Source organism: Bos grunniens, chromosome 11, assembly GCF_055505025.1.
Source record: "Bos grunniens cultivar Pamir isolate PY7600 chromosome 11, Bosgru_T2T1.0, whole genome shotgun sequence".
In the NCBI taxonomy this organism is placed as follows: Eukaryota; Metazoa; Chordata; class Mammalia; order Artiodactyla; family Bovidae; genus Bos; species Bos grunniens.
Window position 1 is genome coordinate 93,541,961 of NC_141175.1, and position 22,701 is coordinate 93,564,661.

A 22,701-nucleotide genomic window follows, 5' to 3' on the forward strand; every position below is an offset into this window, starting at 1 on the left:
GCTGCCCTGGGACCACGACCCTCTGAATGTGGCCCCTTTCGCCATCGGCTCTCTGGAAATATTTCTCCTACGCTCCTCCCCTATGCCTGCTTTTACCTTGAATTGAATGTCACTAGAGAATGGAGGAGGCCTCCCTTGAGCTGGACAGTTTATCAATGGCATTAGTTTTATTTCAAGAATCAGGCTGAGCAAGTGGGTGTTTATAAGTTTTATCTCAACAGCTCCCTGAGCTAAACAGGCAGGGACTGGAGGCTCAGAAAGACTCAACACCACCCCAGGTGACACAGCCCAGAAGTGAGGCTGTAACCATGCCCCGGTCTGCAGCTCCAGGCCTCCTTCCACCACAGGGACCCAGAGCCCCTGGGCTCTGTCTGGGGAGCTTCTTGTACAAAGGCAGGGGGAGACCACGCTGGAGGGCTGGGGCACCACTGTTTGTTCTGTTCTGATGGGACAAGGTTTAAATGATGCCAGCTTGTCACAGCACAGTCCTTCTGGGACGTCACATTTCTAGACCTGGGGAGAGTCCTTCCCTGGAATATGCAGGGCAGTTAAGCCCCGGAGTGGAGCTCTTCTCCTGCCCAGTTCTCAACCCCACTCCCCTGACCCTGAGAGGGGCTCCAGTGGCAGGCTTGGACTTGCCCTAGAGGGCCTCATGGCAGCGGGGCTCCTCCTGTCCTGGGGCACTTCGTGCTGCTGCGCCTCAGGGCCTGAAGCTTCCATTGAGTAAATGTGCCTGGAGAGAGGTTTTGTTTTTTTTTCCTTCTCCCCAATCTCCTTTTTATTTTCAGGATAAATGTCACCACATTTTAATCTCACATCTGAAATCTGGCTCCTGAAAAGCCATTGTCCAGGCTTGCATGACCTCAAGTACCCTGCAGTACTCCTCAGGGGCCCCTGTTCCCACAGGTGTTCTCTCTGTTGCTTGCTTTAGATCATCTCCCTTGAAAGGAGGGCCCAGCCTCCATGTTTCCCCAGGGCTAACATCTGCTGGGTATTAAGGGATTCTTAAGCAGGGACTAGGGTGGCAAGCCCTGGGAGGATATCTCAGCTCTGGGCATCAACGCTCTCTTATGCTAAAGGCTCCCTGGGGCTTGGTGTATTCCAGAAGTCAGTAGGGATAGGATTAGAATCATGGGGAGAGATTTTAAAAGATGTTCAAGCTCCACCCCAACAGATTCTAGGATTCAATTGATTTGGGGAGAGAGATGCTAGCCTAGTAGAACAGGCATTGCTAGACCCAAAGTTGTGTGACCATGGGCATGTCATTTCCTATTTCTGAGGATAAAAGGCAGAGGCATAAGGCTCAAGACCTTGGAACCTAGTCCTGGGGAGAGCAAACTGGAAGACGGAATTTCAAGAGATGGGGAAAGAGAGTTGGGGTTAGAATTCCAGGCTGCTGCTGGGCAGGGAGCTCCAAGCTAGGGAGGGCAAGGCTAGGCCACACTTCAGCACCCAAAACTGGCCAGGCAGAAGGCAGGACACAGAGCAACCAGGCAAAGCAGGGGTCTGAAGTGTGGGCCGACAGCATCCACAAAGACCAGGCCCCAACTATGCACAGCATGGATGCGAGTGGGCATCCGCACATCACCTAGATAAATGAGGGAAGGTCTGGTTGATTCCAAGTTCAAGGGAGCTTTTTCCTGGGATAGGTCCTTCCCCACCACCCTAGATAGTCCAGCATACCAGACACCAGAAATGGAAGAGGGAGCCTTGGCAGGAAGGCTTGGAAATTAGGGAGAAGAAAGGGGCCAACTAGAAAATTCAGTGGTTTAGAAAGCGGGCCTGGAGATGTCCCCGAAGACTGATTAAGGTCATGAGGGGGACACCGAGTTCAGGTAGAGGTCTGTCCCTCCCTCCCCTCAGAGGTGGGTAAAGGCTCTCCTGAGGGACAGATACCAGACAGGACACTCAGAACAAGGAGTTGCCTGGGTGGCTGTCTTCCCATGAAGCCAATGCTAAGACCTTTGAGGCCTGGACAGTGGGCTCCGCAGGCACCTCCTTCACTTCAGAGAGCTGGATTTGCCTTGCGACCTAGCTCTTGCTTCTCACAGCGACGGTTTCACTTTCCCCTGCTTCACCTTGCACACCAGCGGCCCATGCATGGGTTAGAATGGCAGAGGCTTGTATGGGAATTTAAGTGCAGTGAGGCTTGTAAGAACTGGGTTGACAGTTTTAGAACAAGTGCTTACAGTCAGAAACTGAGCAGAGGGGAGTGGGGGTGGGTGTGAGCAGTGGTGTGGAAGGAGATGGACAGGCCTGTTCTTTTTTTTCAACTAGGCTGAGAAGATCCAAATAAATGCAAGCCTTACCTCAAGACTGTACTACCTGATGGCCGTTAACCTTGAACGCTATGGGGTAAATTGTGTTAAGTTTCACTTCCCCTGAACATCCTCTAGAAAACCGTTCCTAAAAACTCTAGGCCCACATGAATTTGCCCTTCCTGGAATCCTATAGCACCATGGTTCTCAAACTCGAGTATGTATCAGACTCATCTGGAAGGTAGAGAGTGCATGGCATCTTGAGAGTTTAATAGGTCTGGGGTGGGTCCTGAAAATGTGCCTTTCTTAGAAGCTCCCAGGTGATGCGATGGTGCTGGTCTGGGGACCACATGTGGAGAATTACAGCTATTAACACACACACTCCTCTACATCACAATTTCAGGCTTTATTTGTATTTTGTCTGGAATGAGTCTGGAATTATTTTCTGCACGTCAGTTGATCTCAGGCAGATTCTGATTCCTTGGGGCAGGGGTTGTCTGTTTCGTCTTCCACACTAGTTAGCGTATTGTTGGACATACAGTAAATGAAATATATATTGAGAAGAACTTCAGAGAATTTGGTTTTTACAAGCATATAGGGATCAACTAAAGTTAATTTTAGGATTCCCACATTTTGCAAAAGAGCATCTATTTTTTTTTTTCGCACCATTCACATTTGCAGAGAAAAATCTTAATGTACTTCAGCCATCTCCCAACCTCATGAAAGAAAAGCTTCAGTCTTGATTTAGGAAAAAAAAAAGAGTTCATTCCTTCATCCTTCCAAACAAGGTACAGTACAACTGACAACAATACACATTACTGAAAAACACAACGGCATTTTATATTGCTCACTACTCTTTAAATAAGTATAATCCAGATATTAAAGAAAGGAACTGCTAATCACATTAATGCATTACAGAAATCAAAATTAACTTACCACACAAAATAAATTAAAACATTAAATATTAACCTTTTCAGTGCAACATATACAGAAGTCAGAGTAACAAGTTCTAAAAAAAAAAAAAGCATCAGGTTTGTTATAATAAGATAGTGAAAAGTTGAACACTTCAGTATTATTACACTAGGAAGAGGCGTTGTGTTCAGTACTGTGTGTGTTTACCATGAGACCTTTTAGAAAGCCTGATAAAATCAGTGGCTAGAGAACAGGTCTTCTATTGGAACATTAAGAACAAACATATGTGTTCTTCTTGTTTTTGTGATGTCCTCCTTTGTCCTGGGCTTTTGAATCACCCCCCTGCCCCTTCCTCAGCTGAGCAGGTTGGGAGAAATCAAAGCCCAGATCCCACTATGGGATCAGGATCTCCCGAACAGTGTTGGAGCCTCTTTGAACTGTTCCTGTCAAAATGGCCTGGAAGACCAGCCAGCGGTCCACGTGCACTGAAGCAGCCTGGACCCGGGAAACCTGAAGATGCAGACACGTGCTCCACCTGCATAGACCAGGCTCCCCAAAGCTCTGGAGGTGCACCTCCTCCCTCACCAATGCGGGTGGGGGTAATGTCAATTCTACCATCTCCTTTCATGGGAAAATAGAGTCTGGGGACATTCTGCCCCTCTCCTCTGCTGGCACACAAGTCTTGCTTGTTTACCACGTGTTCAGATGTGTCTTCCCAATCAGGATTGGCTGCTGTATATCCTTCCATCTAGAAGAAGATGTTTCCTGCCAGCATGCTTAAAGAAGTCACAGCCTGTACAGCAGTGGGAAAATCCAGGCTCCACTGAAGATTTGGAAGCAGTCTCTCTCTTCCCCTGCCCCTTTTAAATGGGGGTTTTGCATTTCTCCTGAGACAGATATTGGAAACAGCTGTGTTCCCCATCCCCTGGTTTGCAGCTGCTCACCAGGTCAGATCTTGGGAACAAGTCCCTAATCATAATGAACTTGGCTTTGTAAAAAGCAAGGAAACACAGGGAACCTACAGAGTTGGATTAGAAGACGATTTTTAACCTGAAAAGGGGGCATTTTTATATCTAACCAAAGAAGTACCAATGCCACAAATGGCATAGGAATCCAATGCTTAGTGGCCATTCTGATTTCTGAGAGAGAAATCACTAAAGAAGCAAGGTTCTCATAACCTGGACATGGACAAAGGTCTGCCTTGATCCCAGCCTCTGCCTCCAACTCTCCCAGGGTGGCACACATTTGGGCCTGTGCACTGCATGGCTATATCAGCACTGGAAGCGGGGGGCACCGGCAGCTGTGACTGGAGCATTCACAGACACTAAGTATGAAGTCCCCACGGGAAACCAAGAAGGTTCTTGGTTCTCACCTCCTCACCCTTCTGCAAAGGCCCTTAGGTGCCTACAGACTGGACACTGATCCTTCCTCAGTAGGTGGAGAAAACCCCACAAGACATTCCCAATATCAGTTCTTGCTCTTTAAAGGCAACCAGACCTCAAACAGTCTCTAAAAGACTGAGGAAAGACTGTTCTAAAGTAAATATGTGATTTCAAGGTAAAAACCAATGATGCCACTCCACTTCTATTAGTCTCTCTATACCGGAATCAGACTTTCAGGAGAGCCCGATGAAAAAGGGGGGGGGCCAAGCTGGGGTCCACAAACCAGTGTCAACTGCATCTCTGGGGGTGAAGCCCCAGCCCGCAGATCCGCTGCTGTAGGACCTGTGTAAGGAATGCGAACTTAAGCGTATGTTCTCTCATGACCAGACCCCAGAAGCTATGTCAGTTACGCTGCTGGCGAACAGATCCCATTTCTAATCTCGGTGCTTTGGGTGCAGCGTCATTCAATACAAGTGCCAGAATTGCAACACAGGTCATATAATTTTCTTAACTGTGAGAAACACAGAGAAAATGCATTGAAATAGACGTGCTGGGCAGAAGAATTCCAGCAGGACAAAATGACCTGGTAGGAATTTCAAGCTCACTTGACATATTTTAAAAGTCCCTTTCATGAAGTAAGGAGCTACAGGCACTGAAGGGTTAATAGGTAGAGATCTCCCATTTTTCAAATATTGGTGAATAAGAGTTCCCTCACATAAGGAGTTTACAAATTATTTCATTGTTTCCCTGTTTGCAAATTTTAATAACAATTCCTAGGGATGAGCTCCACCATGAAGTTGGAGTGAACTGGGGTTTCCCACAAGCAGGCCCATTGGGTTGGAGAGTACCCAGGAGAACAACTTCTCCTTCTCTGAGGGAAAAGCAAGACCCACGTGATGGAGGCAGCTTATTAAGAGTTTTTGTTTTAAAACAAAAAACAAAAACCTAGCATCCTGAATGGAAAAGAAAAATAAAATTACTGGAATATTTCTCCTAGTGCTTAAAAATAAATAGGAAAGTTCAATTTGTCCTTTTCAAAATAAAGCAACAAATCAACCAAGTAGCAACATGGAAAATAAGTGACTGGTCCCCTTTCATGGGTGCAACTCCAAATGCCTGTTGCTCTCTGCTAAAGCTCTATGTCTAAACAGATTCTCGGACGGCCCACCAGAAGGTTAACAGGTTTAATAAGAGCAGTGTAGTCACTGTCGTGTTTCCTCCTTGTAGATACACACACAGACTCTCTTCCTCTTCCTCAATAAGGTGCCAGGCCTCCACTGTAAGCTCTGCTAACTTTTCAGCAGGAATGTATCGTAGGGCATTTACCAGTTTTGTGTATTAAATGGCATGATCTCTGAACCCCAATCTTTGCTCCCATCAGTAACTCCTCCTCTTCTTCCATCTCCACCCATCCTGGTGCTTCCCCCACCACCGCCCCAAGTTTTAGCTGTCCCAAAGAGACCAGGCATTTCGAATCAGTCTAGTTTTTTGGCAAGCAATACATGGATCATTGATGTAGATGTCTGAAAGGCTTTTACACTTTTTACACTGACTTAGATTAAAATAAATCATCATCCATCTAATAAATAAGAAATTATCTCTGAGGACGGCAACAGCTCAGGAAGGTCTTCAACGTCATGTGTCCATGGAAGACACTGGGCTGCTTGAGGGTTTCATGACAGAGGACTGGCATGACTCCTCCTCCACTGGCATCTTCATGTAGCAAAAAGCAGTGATGCTTTTTTCCACCATTTTCCCCAAGAAGCAGATAAGAAAAAAAAACCTGTAACAATTATAGGAACTCCAGTGTCGGGCACGATGGAGACTATTCTGGGGAGACGGGTCTGGTATCCGTAACTGGCAGAACACACCTACACACACCTGGATGCAGATGACGAAGCACATAGGTCATTAGGTAAATAGGAGGTCCACCCCGTGCCATTCATTTCTGACCAGTCTTTAAACTGTGGTCCACCGATTTCTTCTCCAGGTCACACTGGATAACCCCAAGCAGACAGAGTTCTGGACAGAATTTTGAAGGAAGGCCCACGTAAGACAAAAAGCCTGCACAGGTGATGGCAGGCAGAGAAGGAAAGGCCTGCTGGCCCAAGCCTGGCAGCCCTTGCTGTGCCGAACTCAAGAAGCCCTTTTTCCCTCTGGCTGCTCCAGGCCACCTGGCAGAACTCCTCCTCTGGGCTCTTCAGACCACTGGAAGGAAGGAAAAACAGGTTAAGCTCTGCAGGCCACACTCCAGCCAGGCTGGGAAAACTGGCATGGGACAGAAACTTGGGGATGCACCAGCCCAAGTCACTGGGTTCTCTCGGGCAGTCAAGTCCACATTCTGCTGGTTCGACCACAGGGGCAGTAGCTCCTGAATCTGTGCTTTCAGCACCAAAGGAAAGAAGGGAACGGGGACACACACTGTTGAAGGCCTTCATTCAACTGGAGGTGATTCAGCCCATCTGCTGCCAGTTTCCTCATCAGCAGTGGCTTAGTGGGCAGCTCATGAGCTAGTCAAGGGCTCTGGCAGCAGAATGGCTTCCTCTAAGGCCATGGAAGAATAGACCCCCTTATTTCTCAATGGGTGGGCCCTGAGGGTCACCCCACTCCAGTACTTTTGCCTAGAAAATCCCATGGACGGAGGAGCCTGGTAAGCTGCAGTCCATGGGGTTGCTAAGAGTCAGACATGACTGAGCGACTTCAGTTTCACTTTTCACTTTCATGCATTGGAGAAGGAAATGGCAACCCACTCCAGTGTTCTTGCCTGGAGAATCCCAGGGACGGGAAGCCTGGTGGGCTGCCGTCTATGGGTCGCACGGAGTCGGACACGACTGAAGCGACTTAGCAGCAGCAGCAGCAGGGTCCTGAGGGTATCCTCTGTGCCTGTCATGGGGAAGCAGGGTGCACCCAGTCCCCAGCAGCTCCTGAGTCCAGTCCAGCCTGGACATCTTCCTGCACTGGTCTCTCCCGGGTTCCCTGGAGGTGGAGCGTACCCATTGTCTTAAGAAGAGGGGCTTTAGCCTTGGCCATCTCTGCAAGGTCAGACCCATTGCTGGGTTTAAAGCCAACATTCTCTCAAAATGTAGGTAGAGAAGAAGTGACATTAACAAGAAATTTACTCCACCCTAAATGACTCTGCCAAGGTGCAGACTGAGGGTACAAAAATACTATCAATTTTCTTAAAAAGCCATACACAATTTTTTTCTATTGGTGTTAAAAGACCAAACAAAAATGTTTATCTTCATTAGCTCAATGCATGGTACCGCGAGGTAGTGGAGGAAACGGGAGTGGGGACTTCAGAGGCCCTGGGTCTCATCCTAGCTCCCCCAGGGACTCAGACCTTCCACACAGGTCTTTGGCAGACTCAGTTTACCCACACCCTCTTCAAGACTACTTCGAGGATCAATGAATTAGCACATTCCTAAACCAAACGAACCGCTCATGCACAATTACTATGGCTCTTGAAATGAAGATCAAGTAACAGCGGCCCCTTGCCTTCAGTTCCCTCCAGGTCAGACCACCGGGAGGCCTAAGGAGTGCAGCAGGCACTTTCTCCCTGCCCTTTCCACACAACCTTGAGCTGACTATTTAGTAGAGAAGCCACCCTCAGGTGGATGAGGCTGGGGTGACCGTCTCTTGACGAACCACTTCCTAAAAAGGAACGCTAAGTTTATGACAGTCTTTTTGGTCAAACAAGCATTCCAGAAACTCACTCATGTGTGACTTTTCAGAGCCTGTCTGGATTAATTTGCTATTTGACTCCAGGAGCCCGGAGCTAGGGATGCTTGGAGAAGGCTCTGGAGATGTGAGTCTGGCATCCTAGCCAGATGTCCAATCTTTTTCACGGATGTTGGAGAAAATATTCATGGAACAATGGTAAGCTGAATGATGATCACAAGATTCTAAGAGTTCAGAGTCCTTCAAGACCTTTTGGAAGCCGCATCTATCATTTCACTGCTGGGAAAGGGAAGATGATTTCTCAAGAGAAAGAGAAAGAACATCTGTTGTGTGTCTCCAGTCTGTGATACACCAGGTTCTTCATCTCAGTACTTATTTAATTTGCACGACATCTTTTTAATGAGAAAACCAAGGCTCAGAGATGTTAAGTTACTTGTTAAAGGTCACACAGTCACAGGTAAGGATAACAGAGCCACCTTCTGAGGAAAAGACACATTGGAATAAACTGAATCTGACTTGGTAGGATAAATGTCCTCTTCTTTTTCTCCCTTCTTTCTGCTTCACCCTCCAAGAACTTCTGCCCTGACTTGAAACAGGCGGTCCTTTCCTCTACCCAACAGTGTCTCCCGAGGGAAAAGTCCTCCCTCGAGGCAGCCTCCTTACCTGTTTCTGAGTGGCAGCAAGCAGTCCTTCCCTTCAGGAGGGCACTGGGCTTCTCATGCCGGCAGATGAGCGCCCGGCACCACTCACAGTGTTTTCGGACCTCGCAGCAGCTGCAAAGGTGCAGAGAACATGGGCTGGGTAGGAGCCTGGCAGGAGTGCCCAGCTGGGGCAGTGGCTGCCGGAGGGGCCTGCTGGGCAGCTCCGGGCTCTACCTATCCTTCCCCTGGAGCTTCCAGAGGGACAATCACAGCACAGGGCTGAGGGCTTTGCAAGGAGGTAGCCTTTGGGGCCACTTGCGGAAGGATCTGTTGGCCACCCCCAAAAGACCAGCTCTATGTGGCCGCTCCTCTCTGGGTTGGCCAAATAGGCTCCAGTTGACAGAGGGGACCAGTCATTCCGCAGCCCCCATCCCCACCCCGGTGGCCCAGCTGTTTGCTCCATAAAGCAGCAGTTGGGTCACTTAGAACCACTGTCAGGACTGGGCCAAAACAACCACTTTAGGCTGGCAGGGCTGCGTGGGTTCAGGACGGGGTCATCCATCAGGAGCAGCCAGCAAGCAGTAAAGCAGGGACTGTAGGTACACTGTATGGACCCACGGAAAGAATGAAAGAATAAGCCAAGCAACTCCATGGCTTCAGATCTTTTTCTTAAGACTAACACTCTCTGGTCATGGCAAACTCATCCTCTCAGAGCACCTGCTACCCATATTTCCAGGGAATATTGGGCCAGTATTCTGGCCCAATACTGGAAATACAACCCTCGGGTCTGTCCCTTTGCAGAGCAATCCAATTGGGAGATATAGGCAAGCAAATGAGGCTAAGAACACCCGGAAAGGGGCTCAGGAAGGCTTCCTGGAAGATGCCAGGCAGCAACTGAGGTCTGGAGGAAGAGCAGAGGGAGTAACAGCAACAGTGGCTTTAGGATTTGCAGAGGGGAAGTGTGGCTGTTAACTGCACACAGGAGGCTTGGAGCCTTTCCAGTTCCCTCTGGAACCCCTGCACACCCCTACCACAATGGTGAAGACTCCAAGCCTTTGGCTCTGCTTCCAGTCAAGGCACACTTGCTGGAGATCTCCCAGGCTGTGTGCCCTTCATACTGCTCAGCTTTCACCAAAATCCTTCTTCGCTTTGTTAACACCAATCAGACATCACAGTGGTAAACTGCCGAGGTGGCCCTGCTATCTGGGAGCGCTGCAGATAGCCCCGGGAAGGCAGGCAGGTGGGGGACCCGGCCTTGGGGGCAGTGAAGACTTACTGTATCAGCACACATGTGACGATGAGGACAGCCAGGGCCACGATGGAGACCACCACCAAGGCGGTGATGGCCTGCTTCTTCTGGCTGGCAGCCACCACGGCCAGGAGGTCTGCGTGTTCACAGCGTGCACCGACGTACCCAGAGTGGCAGCTGAGGAAGACAGGGACATCAGCACGCTCTCCGGGCAGAGGTCTCATTCGCCGTACTCCCCAGGAGGACTGGACTGGAGAGACCCAAGCCCTACAAAAAAGCCCAAAGGGGCCCCTCCAGCCCTGGCTATTGGAGGCAAAGGTGTCGGTAAAATCGCCCCGACTCCCCTGCATAGGCTTCTCTTGCTTGGAGAACGAGGTAACTCATCAGCTTATCTGCGGAGGCAAGGTGCTGCTGAAGCACTCTGTTATCATGGTTACTATGCCAGATCCTGGGGGAGTGAGGAAGGCAGCAAATGTGTCTAGGACGTGAAGCTCATTTTGGCAGTTCATAAAAAACCAGGTTATTTTTAAACTAAATGTGTGTATTCAGAATTCCCAGTGATGAGAGAAAGAAAACACGCTAAACCATCAGGAGACAAAGACTGGCTTGATTTTTATATTCTTTGTCAGGGTTAATTAGTCCTGCAAGCATTTACCAGGTGATCCAGCGCACAGGGGCATGTACTGGAGTAGAACCAGCAGCACTGTCTCGTAATTGTAGGGCCTGAAAAGCCCCAGGGGTCTTACATTTGTGATTCCCTTAATCTGGGGGCTTCCAGACCCCAGATGCCAGGAGTCACAGGATAAATACAGGGTATTTCCTGGAGGATAGCTTTTGCTCCATGTTAACAAAATCTTAATCATTTTAATGTTAAAAGAACAAGTACTGTATGGGTTTAAAATTAAGGCAAACAGGAGATGTTGCAAAAATGGCTGCCTAAGGCCACAGCCTGGGATACTGGAGCATACAGCTTCAGTCTCTAAGACTGCTTAATGGTAAAGTTTCCCACTGGTGCTCTTTATTCCAAAGCTCAAACGTTATGTACCTCATTTAAAGGCATTTTTAGTTTGAATTCAGGTACTTGCTTTCAGTTAAAGATTAATTTACATTTGACCCATGTTTTCTCATTTAGTTTGCACAGAAAAGTCAAGTCATTTGCTTGTGACCACCATGCCAGGGAGGCTCAGGAGGTAAAGAATCTGCCTGCAATGTGGGAGATCCTGGTTCAATCCTTGGGTCAAAGAGATCTCCTGGAGAAGGGAATGGCCACTCACTCCAGTATTCTTGCCTGGAGAATTCCTTGGACAGAGGAACCTAGTGGGCTACATAGGGTTGCAAAGAGCCAGACTCTGCCAAGGAAGAGAGAGAAACATATTCCCAGATCTGTGGACCCCAGGGTCTGGGTTCCGGCTCACTCAGCAGCTGCTGCCCCTGTATACTATCCAGGATTGGGATAAAAACACTGCAGATTAAGCTCTTGATCTTAAAACAGTAAAGGAGACTTGAGGTTCTAGGGCCAACAATGCAGGGTTCTCCGCAGACCTAAGGAGGGAGCAGGCTCTGGGGAGGAGGAAGATGCGGGAGCTCTGGCAAGAAGACTTTGCTTGAAAAAGGATCTGGACCATGGATGTGTGAATAACAGCACAGACTCTCACAGGCTCAGGCTAGGAGGGAGATGACTGGGGGGTGGGGATTATGAAACAGGGGCAAGTTTTTTTTTTTTTTTTGGTTGGTTTTAATAACAGGATCACGTGAAGGCCAAAGTCAGGAAACAGCTCACCCTGTACGCAGGGGAGAAAACAAAGGCACTGGTCCCTTCCCACCAGGAGAAAGCTAAAGTGTGGACTGAACTTGAGACTGAGAGGCGATAAACAGTAGGCACAGGTAATGCACAAATGAAGCTGTGAGTGTCTACAGAGAATCTTGCAAAGGGTGCCACCTCCAGCTATTGTGAGTTTTCACTCTGCACCCTGGTGGCTCTCACCCGGGTTGTGGGCTTCCTCCTCCTTTCATTTAGCATCCAACACCCCATATCTGCAGGACCCTGATCTACCCCCTCTACTTTATCTTCTGTCACTTAGATTTCAGCCAACCCATCAGTCCTCCACCCCCCAGTGTCAACTAAACTAGTGCCAGCACATAGACACTCAGGACACACACCTGTTTGTGAATGAATGAGTGAATGAATGATTACCTTCCCCTTGTCCATCTCAGCTACTGCTACCTTCTCTGCCTGCAACATTATTCCTCACTTCCTTCCTCAAACTCCATCTCAAAGACCACATTCTCCACGAAGATATAATTTGAAGACTCATTCATTCATCCATCCATCCATTTTCCAAAGCTCTTTCCATGGATCTCTATAGCCTGTCTTTCCCTAAAGGCCCTCAGGACTATGCCCACCTCTGTGACTGCCCTTCCTGCCAGCTTCACTGGAAGCCAGCATCTAGGCTCCTACAGGCAAGACCGAGCTCTACAAAATTTCTGGTGAACCACTGAACAGAAGAGGGTTGGGGAGCCTGGGCTTTGTTAGATGTCTAACCAGGAATTGTGGCCAAGTCAATGAGACGTCTCTGTAGTTGGGTGTTGGTGTTGTTTCCTCCTAGGGAGGAGAGTGTGATGACAATTTGCACAGCCATTATAAAGATCCAGGCCATAGGAGAGGCAATTTCACCCAGCTTAAACTCCTTTAATCCACAGGCTGTGGAAAGGAGGATTCAAACATCTCCTCAATTGCCTCAACTGCTTAGTTCTGGAAACCCTGCTGCTGCTGCTGCTGCTGCTGCTAAGTCACTCCAGTCGTGTCTGACTCTGTGCGACCCCATAGATGGCAGCCCACCAGGCTCCCCCGTCCCTGGGATTCTCCAGGCAAGAACACTGGAGTGGGTTGCCATCTCCTTCTCCAATGCGTGAAAGTGAAGTCACTCAGTCGTGTCTGACTCCTAGTGACCCCATGGACTGCAGCCCACCAGGCTCCTCCATCCATGGGATTTTCCAGGCAAGAGTACTGGAGTGGGTTGCCACTGCCTTCTCTGCTGGAAACCCTATGAACTAACAAATCAATGCTGGGGACTCCAAGAAATCCTATTTAAATAAAAGAGTGGGAGCCTAGTGCTAATTACAACATTAGCTTATTGAAGGCTATGCTAAACTCCTACATGAATCATCTCTGTTAATCCCAACAATAACAACTGCATGGGGAAAGAGGGTGGGGAGTGGATTCTAGAGTTTAAAAACTAAGGATCTTAACTGTGAAGGAGACCTTTCTGGTGTAATGCAAATTGATTTGGAAGATACTCTGGGATATTGATTCAATGGCAAACTCACAAACCACATAGCAAAAGGGAAGATGGGCTGCTGACTGCCCTGTAAAGAGGTCTTTCTGCTGTGGGTATAGCAAATTGCAAAGATGCCCCCAAACAATGCCATCTTAACTCATCAGGAAAGACAGCCCCCAGACTGAGTCACACTTTGCTGACTTTCTTGTTCTTCCTAACATGTGAGTGCTGGGCCCTTCACAACCAGCCTTGCTTCAGAACTGCTCCAGTGGAGGTCTGAGCCTCTTTGTCCCCTTAGGGTCACAGCTGCAAACATTCAAACCCCAGTCTCATTGAAATAGGGTGCTCAGCGTGTTTATGAATGAAACCTTCCCTGGTGAGGCACAAGAATTACATGAGTTGTTGCCAAATATTGGGTTGGCAAAAAAGTTCATTTGGATTTTTCTGTAAGACCTTTTGGCCAACCCAGTACATGAGACTCTAGGTCACGGCCTAGGTGAGCTCTTAGAGTGGCGAGTCTTAGCACCAAGCAGCCCAACTGCAGTGGGAGGCAGAATAGCCTGTGGCCTAGATACTCGAGCTCTTCCCAGGACCTCAAAGATCAAAGCCTCTGAAAACAGGGCCTGGGTGTCTTAAAGAAAAGGCTGAAGGTATTCTGATGAAGCCAAAGTTGAAAGCCACCATGAAGGCTGACCAGTGAAATCAACTCTAGCTGCACATTGGAATGGCCTGGGGAGCTTGGAAAAAAAAAAAATCTTGATGTCCAGGCCACACCCCAGACCAACTAAGTCAGAGTCCCTGGGAGTAAGGACTGGCATCAGTATTTTTAAAGCTCCCAGATGATTCCATTGGGCAGCCAGGGTTAGACTTTCTAAGGCAATTTAGACTTGCTGGTTTGGGGATGGACAGAGGTCCTTTTTTTTCCCCATCACTCATTTGGAATATAGGCAGCCTTCTCAGTTGCTCTTTACTGGGGGAGGGGGGGGCAAGAAAAGGTTTGGTGACAAACATTTTTTTAAAATTTCCTAAGCTTCTACTAATATTAGGCTTAATTATGCCAATTATTGTAGCATAAATCACACAGTGAGGGGAAGCATCACCTCACCTGGTCACAAATGACTCACGCTTGACTCAGCTGCTGTCTCGACCTCAGGTAGGCACCAGATCCCACCTGGCTGCACATCAGAATCACCTGGGAAGCTTTGGAAAATGCCAAGACCATGGCCACACCCTTGGAGATGCCCCTGACCAATTGGTCTGGGCACCCAAGTGACTCTAACGTGTGGCCAGGCCTGAGAACCACTGAGGCAGAACGGTCATTTAAGCTATAGACTCGAGAGCAACACTCCAAAGTCTGCCCCTTTCCCCCTCTCCCCTCTTCCTCTCTCTCTGGGCATTTCCTCAGGGTGGGAGCTGTACAATGGGTCTTCTCATTCAGGTGCAGGAGAAACCCAAGATGCGGCACCTCTGTTTAAGAAAGGAATCTGAATAAAATAGGAATTATTCTGTCACCACGGGGAATGGCAAATGTGTAAGCCTGAACATTTTTTTATACCATTTGATTATTCAATTTCATCTGTTGAGAGTGGGTATTGTCAAACACAAGGAATGCTGAGTTTGTCTTCATAATTTTGAAAATGAGCCTCTGGAATCATATACAGGCTGTTTTCCCCAAATAAGAACCGAAAAGAAAGTAATGCCCCAAAAAAGACAGGGCAAAGTGCAGCACAGGAGGGGCAAGGATCCTGTCTGAGCTGAGAAGCCATGGTGGCTGAAGATGAGGGGCAATGTGCTCCAACCAGGGGGTCCCTGGGACCTTCTCTGCTGTGTGCTGATTCAGTCTGGAGGTGGCTTTGGTGCTTTCTTAGGAGCAAACGACAATAATTAAATGATGAACAATATGCCTCTCTTTCTCCTCTGCTCAAGGCTTTCAGATCTTCTGCTAAGTCGCTTCAGTCGTGTCCGACTCCGTGCGACCCCATAGATGGCAGCCCACCAGGCTCCCCCGTCCCTGGGATTCTCCAGGCAAGAACACTGGAGTGGGTTGCCATTTCCTTCTCCAATGCATGAAAGTGAAAAGTGAAAGTCAAGTCGCTCAGTCGTGTCCAACTCTTAGCGACCCCATGGACTGCAGCCTACCAGGCTCTTCCATCCATGGGATTTTCCAGGCAGGAGTACTGGAGTGGGGTGCCATTTCTAGCCCTGTCCAGTTGCCCAGTTTTTCCCCCTAAGTCCCCTTTGCACCTGGTTCACAATGCCTTTCAAAATTTTAAAGAAATGGTGATAATGCATGTAAGCTGTGTTCTTACAATTTTTTTTCTTCTTAAGGAAAATATCCTCTAATTAGAAAAATAATGGTTCTAAGCAAATTGGAAGGTACATAAATTATAAGAGAGTGGAGAGAAAAAGAAAGTCCATATTACTGCACATCCGACCACCTCAAAGTCTGACAAGTAAGTACTTTTTCTATATAGTTTTCTTAACATAGTTAAGATTTTTTAAAAATATTATTTTGTATCAATTTTTCATTTGACATCTCTTTACCATTTTACTATGTCATTAGAAACATGCAGGAGTTGTTTGAAATGGTTGTAAAGTAATTTATACAGAGTTTGCTTCACTGAACCCTTACAATTTAGACTGCATCCAATTTTGATTTCATAATGCCAATGGCTTATCTTTGTGTACACACTTTGCTTGCGTTTGAGATTACTTCCTCAGGATAGGATCCCATAAGTGGGCACAGCATGGTATATAGACTTGGAGCCAAATTGTCATGGGTTTGAATCCCATTCCCCACTTAATGCCTGTGTGACCTTGAGCAAGTTACTTAACCTCTCTGTGCCACTGATTCTGTGTCAGTAAAACACAGAGTAACAAAACTTACCTCATAGAGTTATGAGCATTAAACGAGTTAACATCTTGTGAAGTGCCTGACACAAAGGAAGGGCTGTATGAGTGCTAAAAATGTAAATAAAAGAAAGAGAGCATTTTAAAGGCTCTTGAGAGACACTGTCTTCATAAACAATGATGTACTCTCTGGCTGGAGGCTAGTGTTCTGAATTTCAGTCAAGGCTTTTGGCATGGACCCTAAGATAAAGTCTTTAATATGGGGGCCAAGGACAAAGTTGACCAACAGTTAGGGACTAAGGTTTTAGAAAAATATTTATACCAACTTGCCTTAACCGTGGAGAAAATCCACAGGGTTGCGGTAGGAGTGGGGACACTGAGCCGCAGGACACTTGTACTGGGTTTACCCATCCTTGGCCTTGGGGTTTCCCTGCTAGCTCAGCTGGTAAAGAATCCTCTTGCAATGCAGGAGACCCTGGTTTGATTATTGGGTTGGGAAGATCCCCTGGAGAAGGGATAGGCTACCCACTCCAGTATTCATGGGCTTCCCTGGTGTCTCAGATGGCAAAGAATCCACCTGCAATGTAGGAGACCTGGGTTCCATCCCTGGGTTGGGAAGATCCCCTGGAGGAGGGCATGGCAAACCACTCCAGTGTTCTTGCCTGGAGAATCCCCATGGACAGAGAAGCCTGGCGGGCTACAGTCCAAGGGGTCGCAAACAGTTGGACACGGCTGAGTGACTAAGCACACATTCTTGGCCTCAAGAACAAGATTTGCCATGACCTATAGCCTCTCTGCTTGGGGCACTTGGGGAGGAGTGTACTGGAGGGGTAGGGGCTTCCTCATGGCACATGGTCTACTTGACTTTCACTGTCCCTTCAGCAGGACCTGAATCCTTCAGCTGTGGTCATGGTTAACAATGTACTGATCACAATGGTGATGGTGCTGATGAAGGCTGCTCTTATACTCTGCTGGGAACTGGGCTTGAATATTCTCCGATGCTCTAACAGCATCTTATGTAGTAATTCAACAGATGAACAGATGAAGATGTGGCACATATATACAACAGAACACTACTCAGCCATAACAAAGAAATAAATAAGTCATTTGCAGGAACATGGATGCAACTAGAGGTTATCATACTAAGTGAAGTAAGTCAGAAGGAGAAAAGGCAAATACCATATGATATCCCTTATATGTGGAATCTAAAATACGGCACAAATGAATTTATCTACAAAACAGTAACAGACTCAGAGACAGAACAGACTTGTCTGTTGCCAAAGATCAGCGGGTGGGAGAGGGATGGACTGGGAGTTTGGGGTTAGTAGAGGCAAACTATTACACAAAGAATAGACAGACAAGTCCTACTGTATAGCACAGGGAGCTCTATCCAATATCCTGGGATAAACCATAATGGAAAAGAATATAAAAAGAATACAAACATGTATATAACTGCTACTCTGCTGTAGAGCAGAAATTAACACAATACTATAAGTCAACTCTACTTCAATAAACAATAAATTTAAAAATAACTTTCTGTGATGATGCAAATAGTGTCTGTATGTGTGGCATCTAATATAGTAGCCACTCGCTGCCCAGAAGTACTAAGTTCCTGAAATGTGGCTAGCGAGACTGAAAGATGAAATTTTAATTAAATAAGTTAAATAGCCTCACATGGCTAGTGGCTCCTATCTTGGACAGCAAAAACTCTACATGCGTTATGGTCACTGGGGCCTCCTTAACAATCCTGAGAAATACTCATCTCCCCATTTTTTTTTTTTAATTTTAAATTTTATTTTATTTTTAAACTTTACAAAATTGTATTAGTTTTGCCAAATATCAAAATGAATCCGCCACAGGTATACACAAAGAAACCGAGGCTTAATGGTGCTAGGTCACTTGGGTCTGTCTGACCTTGAAATTTATGCCTTTAACTGCTGTGTGACCCTCAGTATCTGCTTCCGGTGAGGGCAGAGAGAAGGCGTGCACTTCCTCAAGATCTGTGGTTGGGTGATGTCCTAACTTCTCCACCAAACCCCACCGAACCCCACCACCTGCTGGTTGTTGAGGTGAAAGATCTACATGAAGTGGCTTAAGCACCAGCAGGAAAACCGCCCCCAACCCCGGTCTCTCGGGAGGCATGTTCCCGTTTGCACAGGCAGCCTGCGGGCTTACTGAAGGCGGTCACCCCTCTCTGGGTGTTCGACTGTTCAGATCCCAGTGGATGGCTCTGTGGCCAGAGCCAGGTGGAATATTTTCCTTGGCCGACAGCAATGTGCTTTCACACTTTGCTGTGGGAAAGTCAGGGAGTTCAGTCACCGAGGGGCAATTTGGGCTGTGAGACACTTCAGCAAATTGCCACGGGCTCCCAACACTGGAACCCTGAAAACCTGTCACCTGGGTGGCTTTCTTCAACTGTTTTCCTTTGTTTGAAGGTTCCTGCAAGCAGCAGACCAACACTTTGCAGAAATTGCCTCAGGGGAAAAAAATGGTGCTTGAGTCCTAACCTTGCATTTCTCTGGTTTTACTAACTGCCTTTGGAAATTCTTCGCGTATTTGTTTTCTAAAGTGGTTGGTGCCTAGCAGGGATTTATTAAAGAGAGACCAAAAAATGCAATCTAGGGTTCATGTGGAGCATAAATATTTCAGGATGATGTTCACTACCTTTGGCAATTTCTGACTAGTTATTTAACTTTTTTTCTTAATTTCATATTTTAGTGTGAGATGCCATTTTAACTCTGGAGACCCAAAGACTAGTGTTCTTATGGAAAACAAAGCTTAAGAGCCTACAGTATTTTAGAAAGAACTCCCTCTTTTCAGACTATAATCTTTGGCCCCTGTGGGTTTTCCTTGTAAATCCATGACTGACATGCCCTTAACCTCAAGGTTTGTGAGTTTTACTGATAGGATGAGTGTGTCAGTTCCCCCAGAGCTAGGGCGGTTCTTAAGAGCAGGAACAGCAGGCTTTGCTTTCTCTGCACAGACACAGAATTTCTGATCTAGTGGCAATGAATGAATTAGAACACTCTTCTAAGTACTGAAAGTACAAAAAGGTATAAGGTATGGTCCTGCCCTCACCGAGCTTAGAGGCTCATGTCGCGACAGAAATGATCAAAGCTGGCAGTTATGAGCAGAAAAGAAGGGCGACAGGATGATGGACTGGCCGCAGCTTCCGTGTCAGGGAGCAGTGGGCAGAGGTAGAAACTGGGGAACTGGAGAGGGCAGGCTGTGCTCCAGAGAAGCTGGGTATCTGCTTGGAGTTGTAAACCTGACTTCCAAAATGCAAGCAATTAATTAAAACCACCAAAGAATAATTCAGGTTCATCTACCGCTACATGAAACACGTCTGCGCGCCAAGACCCAATGGGGAAACTGAGGTAAAGACGAGGTAAAATCTTGCATGGCCATGCCTCCCCAGAGACGGTCAGCTTCCCCAAACTGCAAAAGTGGATTCTATAGACTCTGCCCTTGACCCAGAGGAAGGAATCCTTGAGAGTCTGTGCTCAGGGCAACAAGGTTGGGAATGACCCTGACGTTCCCCTGGAGGAAGGTTTGCCTGCAAAGGGGCAGTGCCAATACCTTTCCTGGAAACAAAAGCTTAGCTTTTTGAGGCGAACTCTGTGAGGCTGAGGCAGAAAGAGTGCCCTCCGGGGCAACAAAACAGAACATGGGTTTGGGGGGCTAGAACTGATGGGACTGAATCCCAGCTCCACTGTATATGGGCTCCGGGACTCTGGGCAAGTTGCCTAATTTCTCTGAGCTTTAGTCTTCTGATTTACACAATAAGGGCGAGAATCTCTACTTGAGAGGAAGGATGAGAGAACGGCATGCGTCACTGTATGCGGAGCTGGGGCTGGCACACAGCCACAGTTTTTACCCAGAGCTCACTATTATCATTTATAGTAATAGTTACAGTGTGAGTGGGGAGAGAGGCGGCCAGCTGTCCAGAAAACCAACATTGATGGCGTGTAAATGTGATGGACAATGATCTCCTTGAGCCAAAAGCAGAGCTTGGCACCCAGACTGAGGAGAACAAGAGCGCCCCCCACGCCCCACTCTCAGAAGGCTTCCACCAGCCAATGGGGCTCAGCCACAGGTTGGGTTATCGCTCTGGGTCTCTGCTGACCCAGGCTCAAGGCTGCCAGCTCTCAACCTTTAGAACAGCCCCTGATCTGCTGGAAACACTAACCTTCTGACACAATTTTGGCCAGAACTGTCCTCTCTCTCCAAAGAAGACCCTCATCGCATAGCCGGGGGTAGCCTGAGGTCTTGTCACTAGACGTGACTGGAAGGAAGAAGACCCTCCACCTGCTGCACTGGAGACTTCCTGAGATCTGGGCTAAAAAGTCGCGCTTCCTTCAGGGCCAGTGTTTTTCCACAATGATCAGGCAAGTAACAAAAACAATCCTATCAGTCCCCAAGGTTCCCATGTGTATTTTCATAAGAGTGGTAATCATGAATGACAGTAACTCTTGTCATCAGTGTCCTTTGTATTTATGGGGTGGGCAGGAGGGCTCTTGGCTCTGCAGATGTGACCTGGGGCTTTATCCAGTTCTCCTGGAGGAAGGTGGCCAGTGTGCCCCTCCAAGTGAGGCCCAGAGGCACCCCCAGGGGCCACTGCACAGTCTCACATAGCTGCACCTCAGGAAAAGGAGAGTCCTACCCACCACCCCTTACTGTGGCAGGCTCTCCGAGTCCCCTCGGCTACTCCTGATATCCTTCAGCATCGTGGATAAGAAAGCAGCTTTAGGAGTCAGACCAGCCAGGTCTGAATGTGCACTCTCCTCTGTGATCAGGGCACAACCTCTCCATGCCCTCGGGTCATCATGAGAATTATATGAGTTAACATGTGGATCGTGCTTAGAACAGTGACTGGCATGAAGCAAAGCTCAATAAACACTGGCTTTTTATTAACATTTAGTATTATTTACCAGTACCAGTGGCTTCCCAGGCGGCACTGGTGGTAAAGAACCCACCTGCCAATGCCAGAGATGTGTGTTTGATCCCCCAGGTTGGGAAGATCCCCTGGAGGAGGGCATGACAAGCTACTCCAGTATTCTTGCCTGGAGAATCCCCATGGACAGAGGAGCCTGGCAGGCCATGGTCCATAGGGTCACAAAGAGTTGGACATGACTAAAGTGACTTAGCACACACACTGGTACTATTAGGTTGGATCATATGAAATTGCTGACTTCCATTTTCCACCTATAAAAATGGCATTTTCGTAGAGATGGATGGTTCTTAAAGGGGTGAAGGACAATTTTGCCTCCTCCACAAAGCCCCCCACCCCAGGGTACATTTGGTAATGGCTGGAGACATTTTTGATTGCCACGACTGTTGGGGGAAGTTGTACTGGCACCTGGGGGGTAGAGGCCAGGGATGCTAACATCCTTCAGCCACACAGGCGTGCCCACACAACAAAGGGTTACCCAGCCCCAAATGTCCACAGTGCCAAGGCTGAGTACAGGGCCAACTTACAGTATTCCCCCATGTACAGGTTAACTTTCTTGAAACATCCCTTTCCCAAACTGATGGCTCCCACTGGCTAGAGAATAAAGGCTCACTTCCAACAGGCCCTGGCCTCCAACTCACCTGCAGGTTTGTCTCCTCCCTACTGTGGCCACACTGACCCATAACAGTATAGTACAGCTAATAAAATAAGCTGGAAGTGCATGCAAAGGGTTGGGATGCATGAGTGTCCAGGCCTGGAGTAACTTCTCTGCTTTCCCCGTCAGCCTAAGTCCAACACCTGCTCTAGAAGCCTTTACTTATGTGCCTTTCTTGCCCAGTTGGGCCGACCACTGCAATCACTGCTGCTGCTGCTAAGTCACTTCAGTCGTGTCTGACTCTGTGTGACCCCATAGAAGGCAGCCCACCAGGCTCCCCCGTCCCTGGGATTCTCCAGGCAAGAACACTGGAGTGGGCTGCCATTTCCTTCTCCAATGCATGAAAGTGAAAAGTGAAAGTGAAGTCGCTCATGTCCGACCCTCAGAGACCCCATGGACTGCAGCCTTCCAGGCTCCTCCATCCATGCGATTTTCCAGGCAAGAGTACTGGAGTGGGGTGCCATTGCCTTCTCTGATTGCAATCACTGGTGGCTTTTAACTAATGTGACTCCTGGGTCCCATTCCTAGAGATTCTGATTCAGTGGGTGTGGGTGGGCTCAGCTATATTTTAAGAACCAAGCCTCCCTGCACCCCGCCCCCCACCCCTCCACCCCCGCCCCGCCTCATGCTGGGCCTGCTATGCCCATCTTTGTTCCCAAGTTGTTCTGTCCTGTTGCCAATCAGGCATACCAACCCTTTGTGTGCCCTTCTGGCTTACTTTATTAGCTGTGCGGTAAAGATGCTGGAGGACACAGACTTCATCTCAGAGATACTGGCCACTCAGAGGGATCCAACCCAGTGTCTTGCTCTCCAAAAATTCTAAGTAGTGAATTAAACTTGAATTCAA

The 22,701-nt window shown here is 47.9% G+C and overlaps 1 protein-coding gene across 3 annotated transcripts in view; it reads right to left on the reverse strand.

Moving 5' to 3' along the window:
* Window positions 1–2,645: 2,645 nt before the first annotated feature.
* The window catches only part of TGFA (transforming growth factor alpha), a 118,711-nt gene continuing 98,655 nt past the window's right edge, over window positions 2,646–22,701 (reverse strand). For all 3 annotated transcript variants that reach the window (XM_086323798.1, XM_086323799.1, XM_086323800.1), the window contains 3 exons: window positions 10,148–10,297; window positions 8,894–9,003; window positions 2,646–6,760 (listed from right to left, as the gene is read on the reverse strand). In XM_086323798.1, coding sequence (XP_086179924.1) covers window positions 6,753–6,760; window positions 8,894–9,003; window positions 10,148–10,297 — 268 coding nt within the window. In that variant the 3' untranslated portion in view covers window positions 2,646–6,752. The remainder of the gene's footprint in view (window positions 6,761–8,893; window positions 9,004–10,147; window positions 10,298–22,701) is intronic.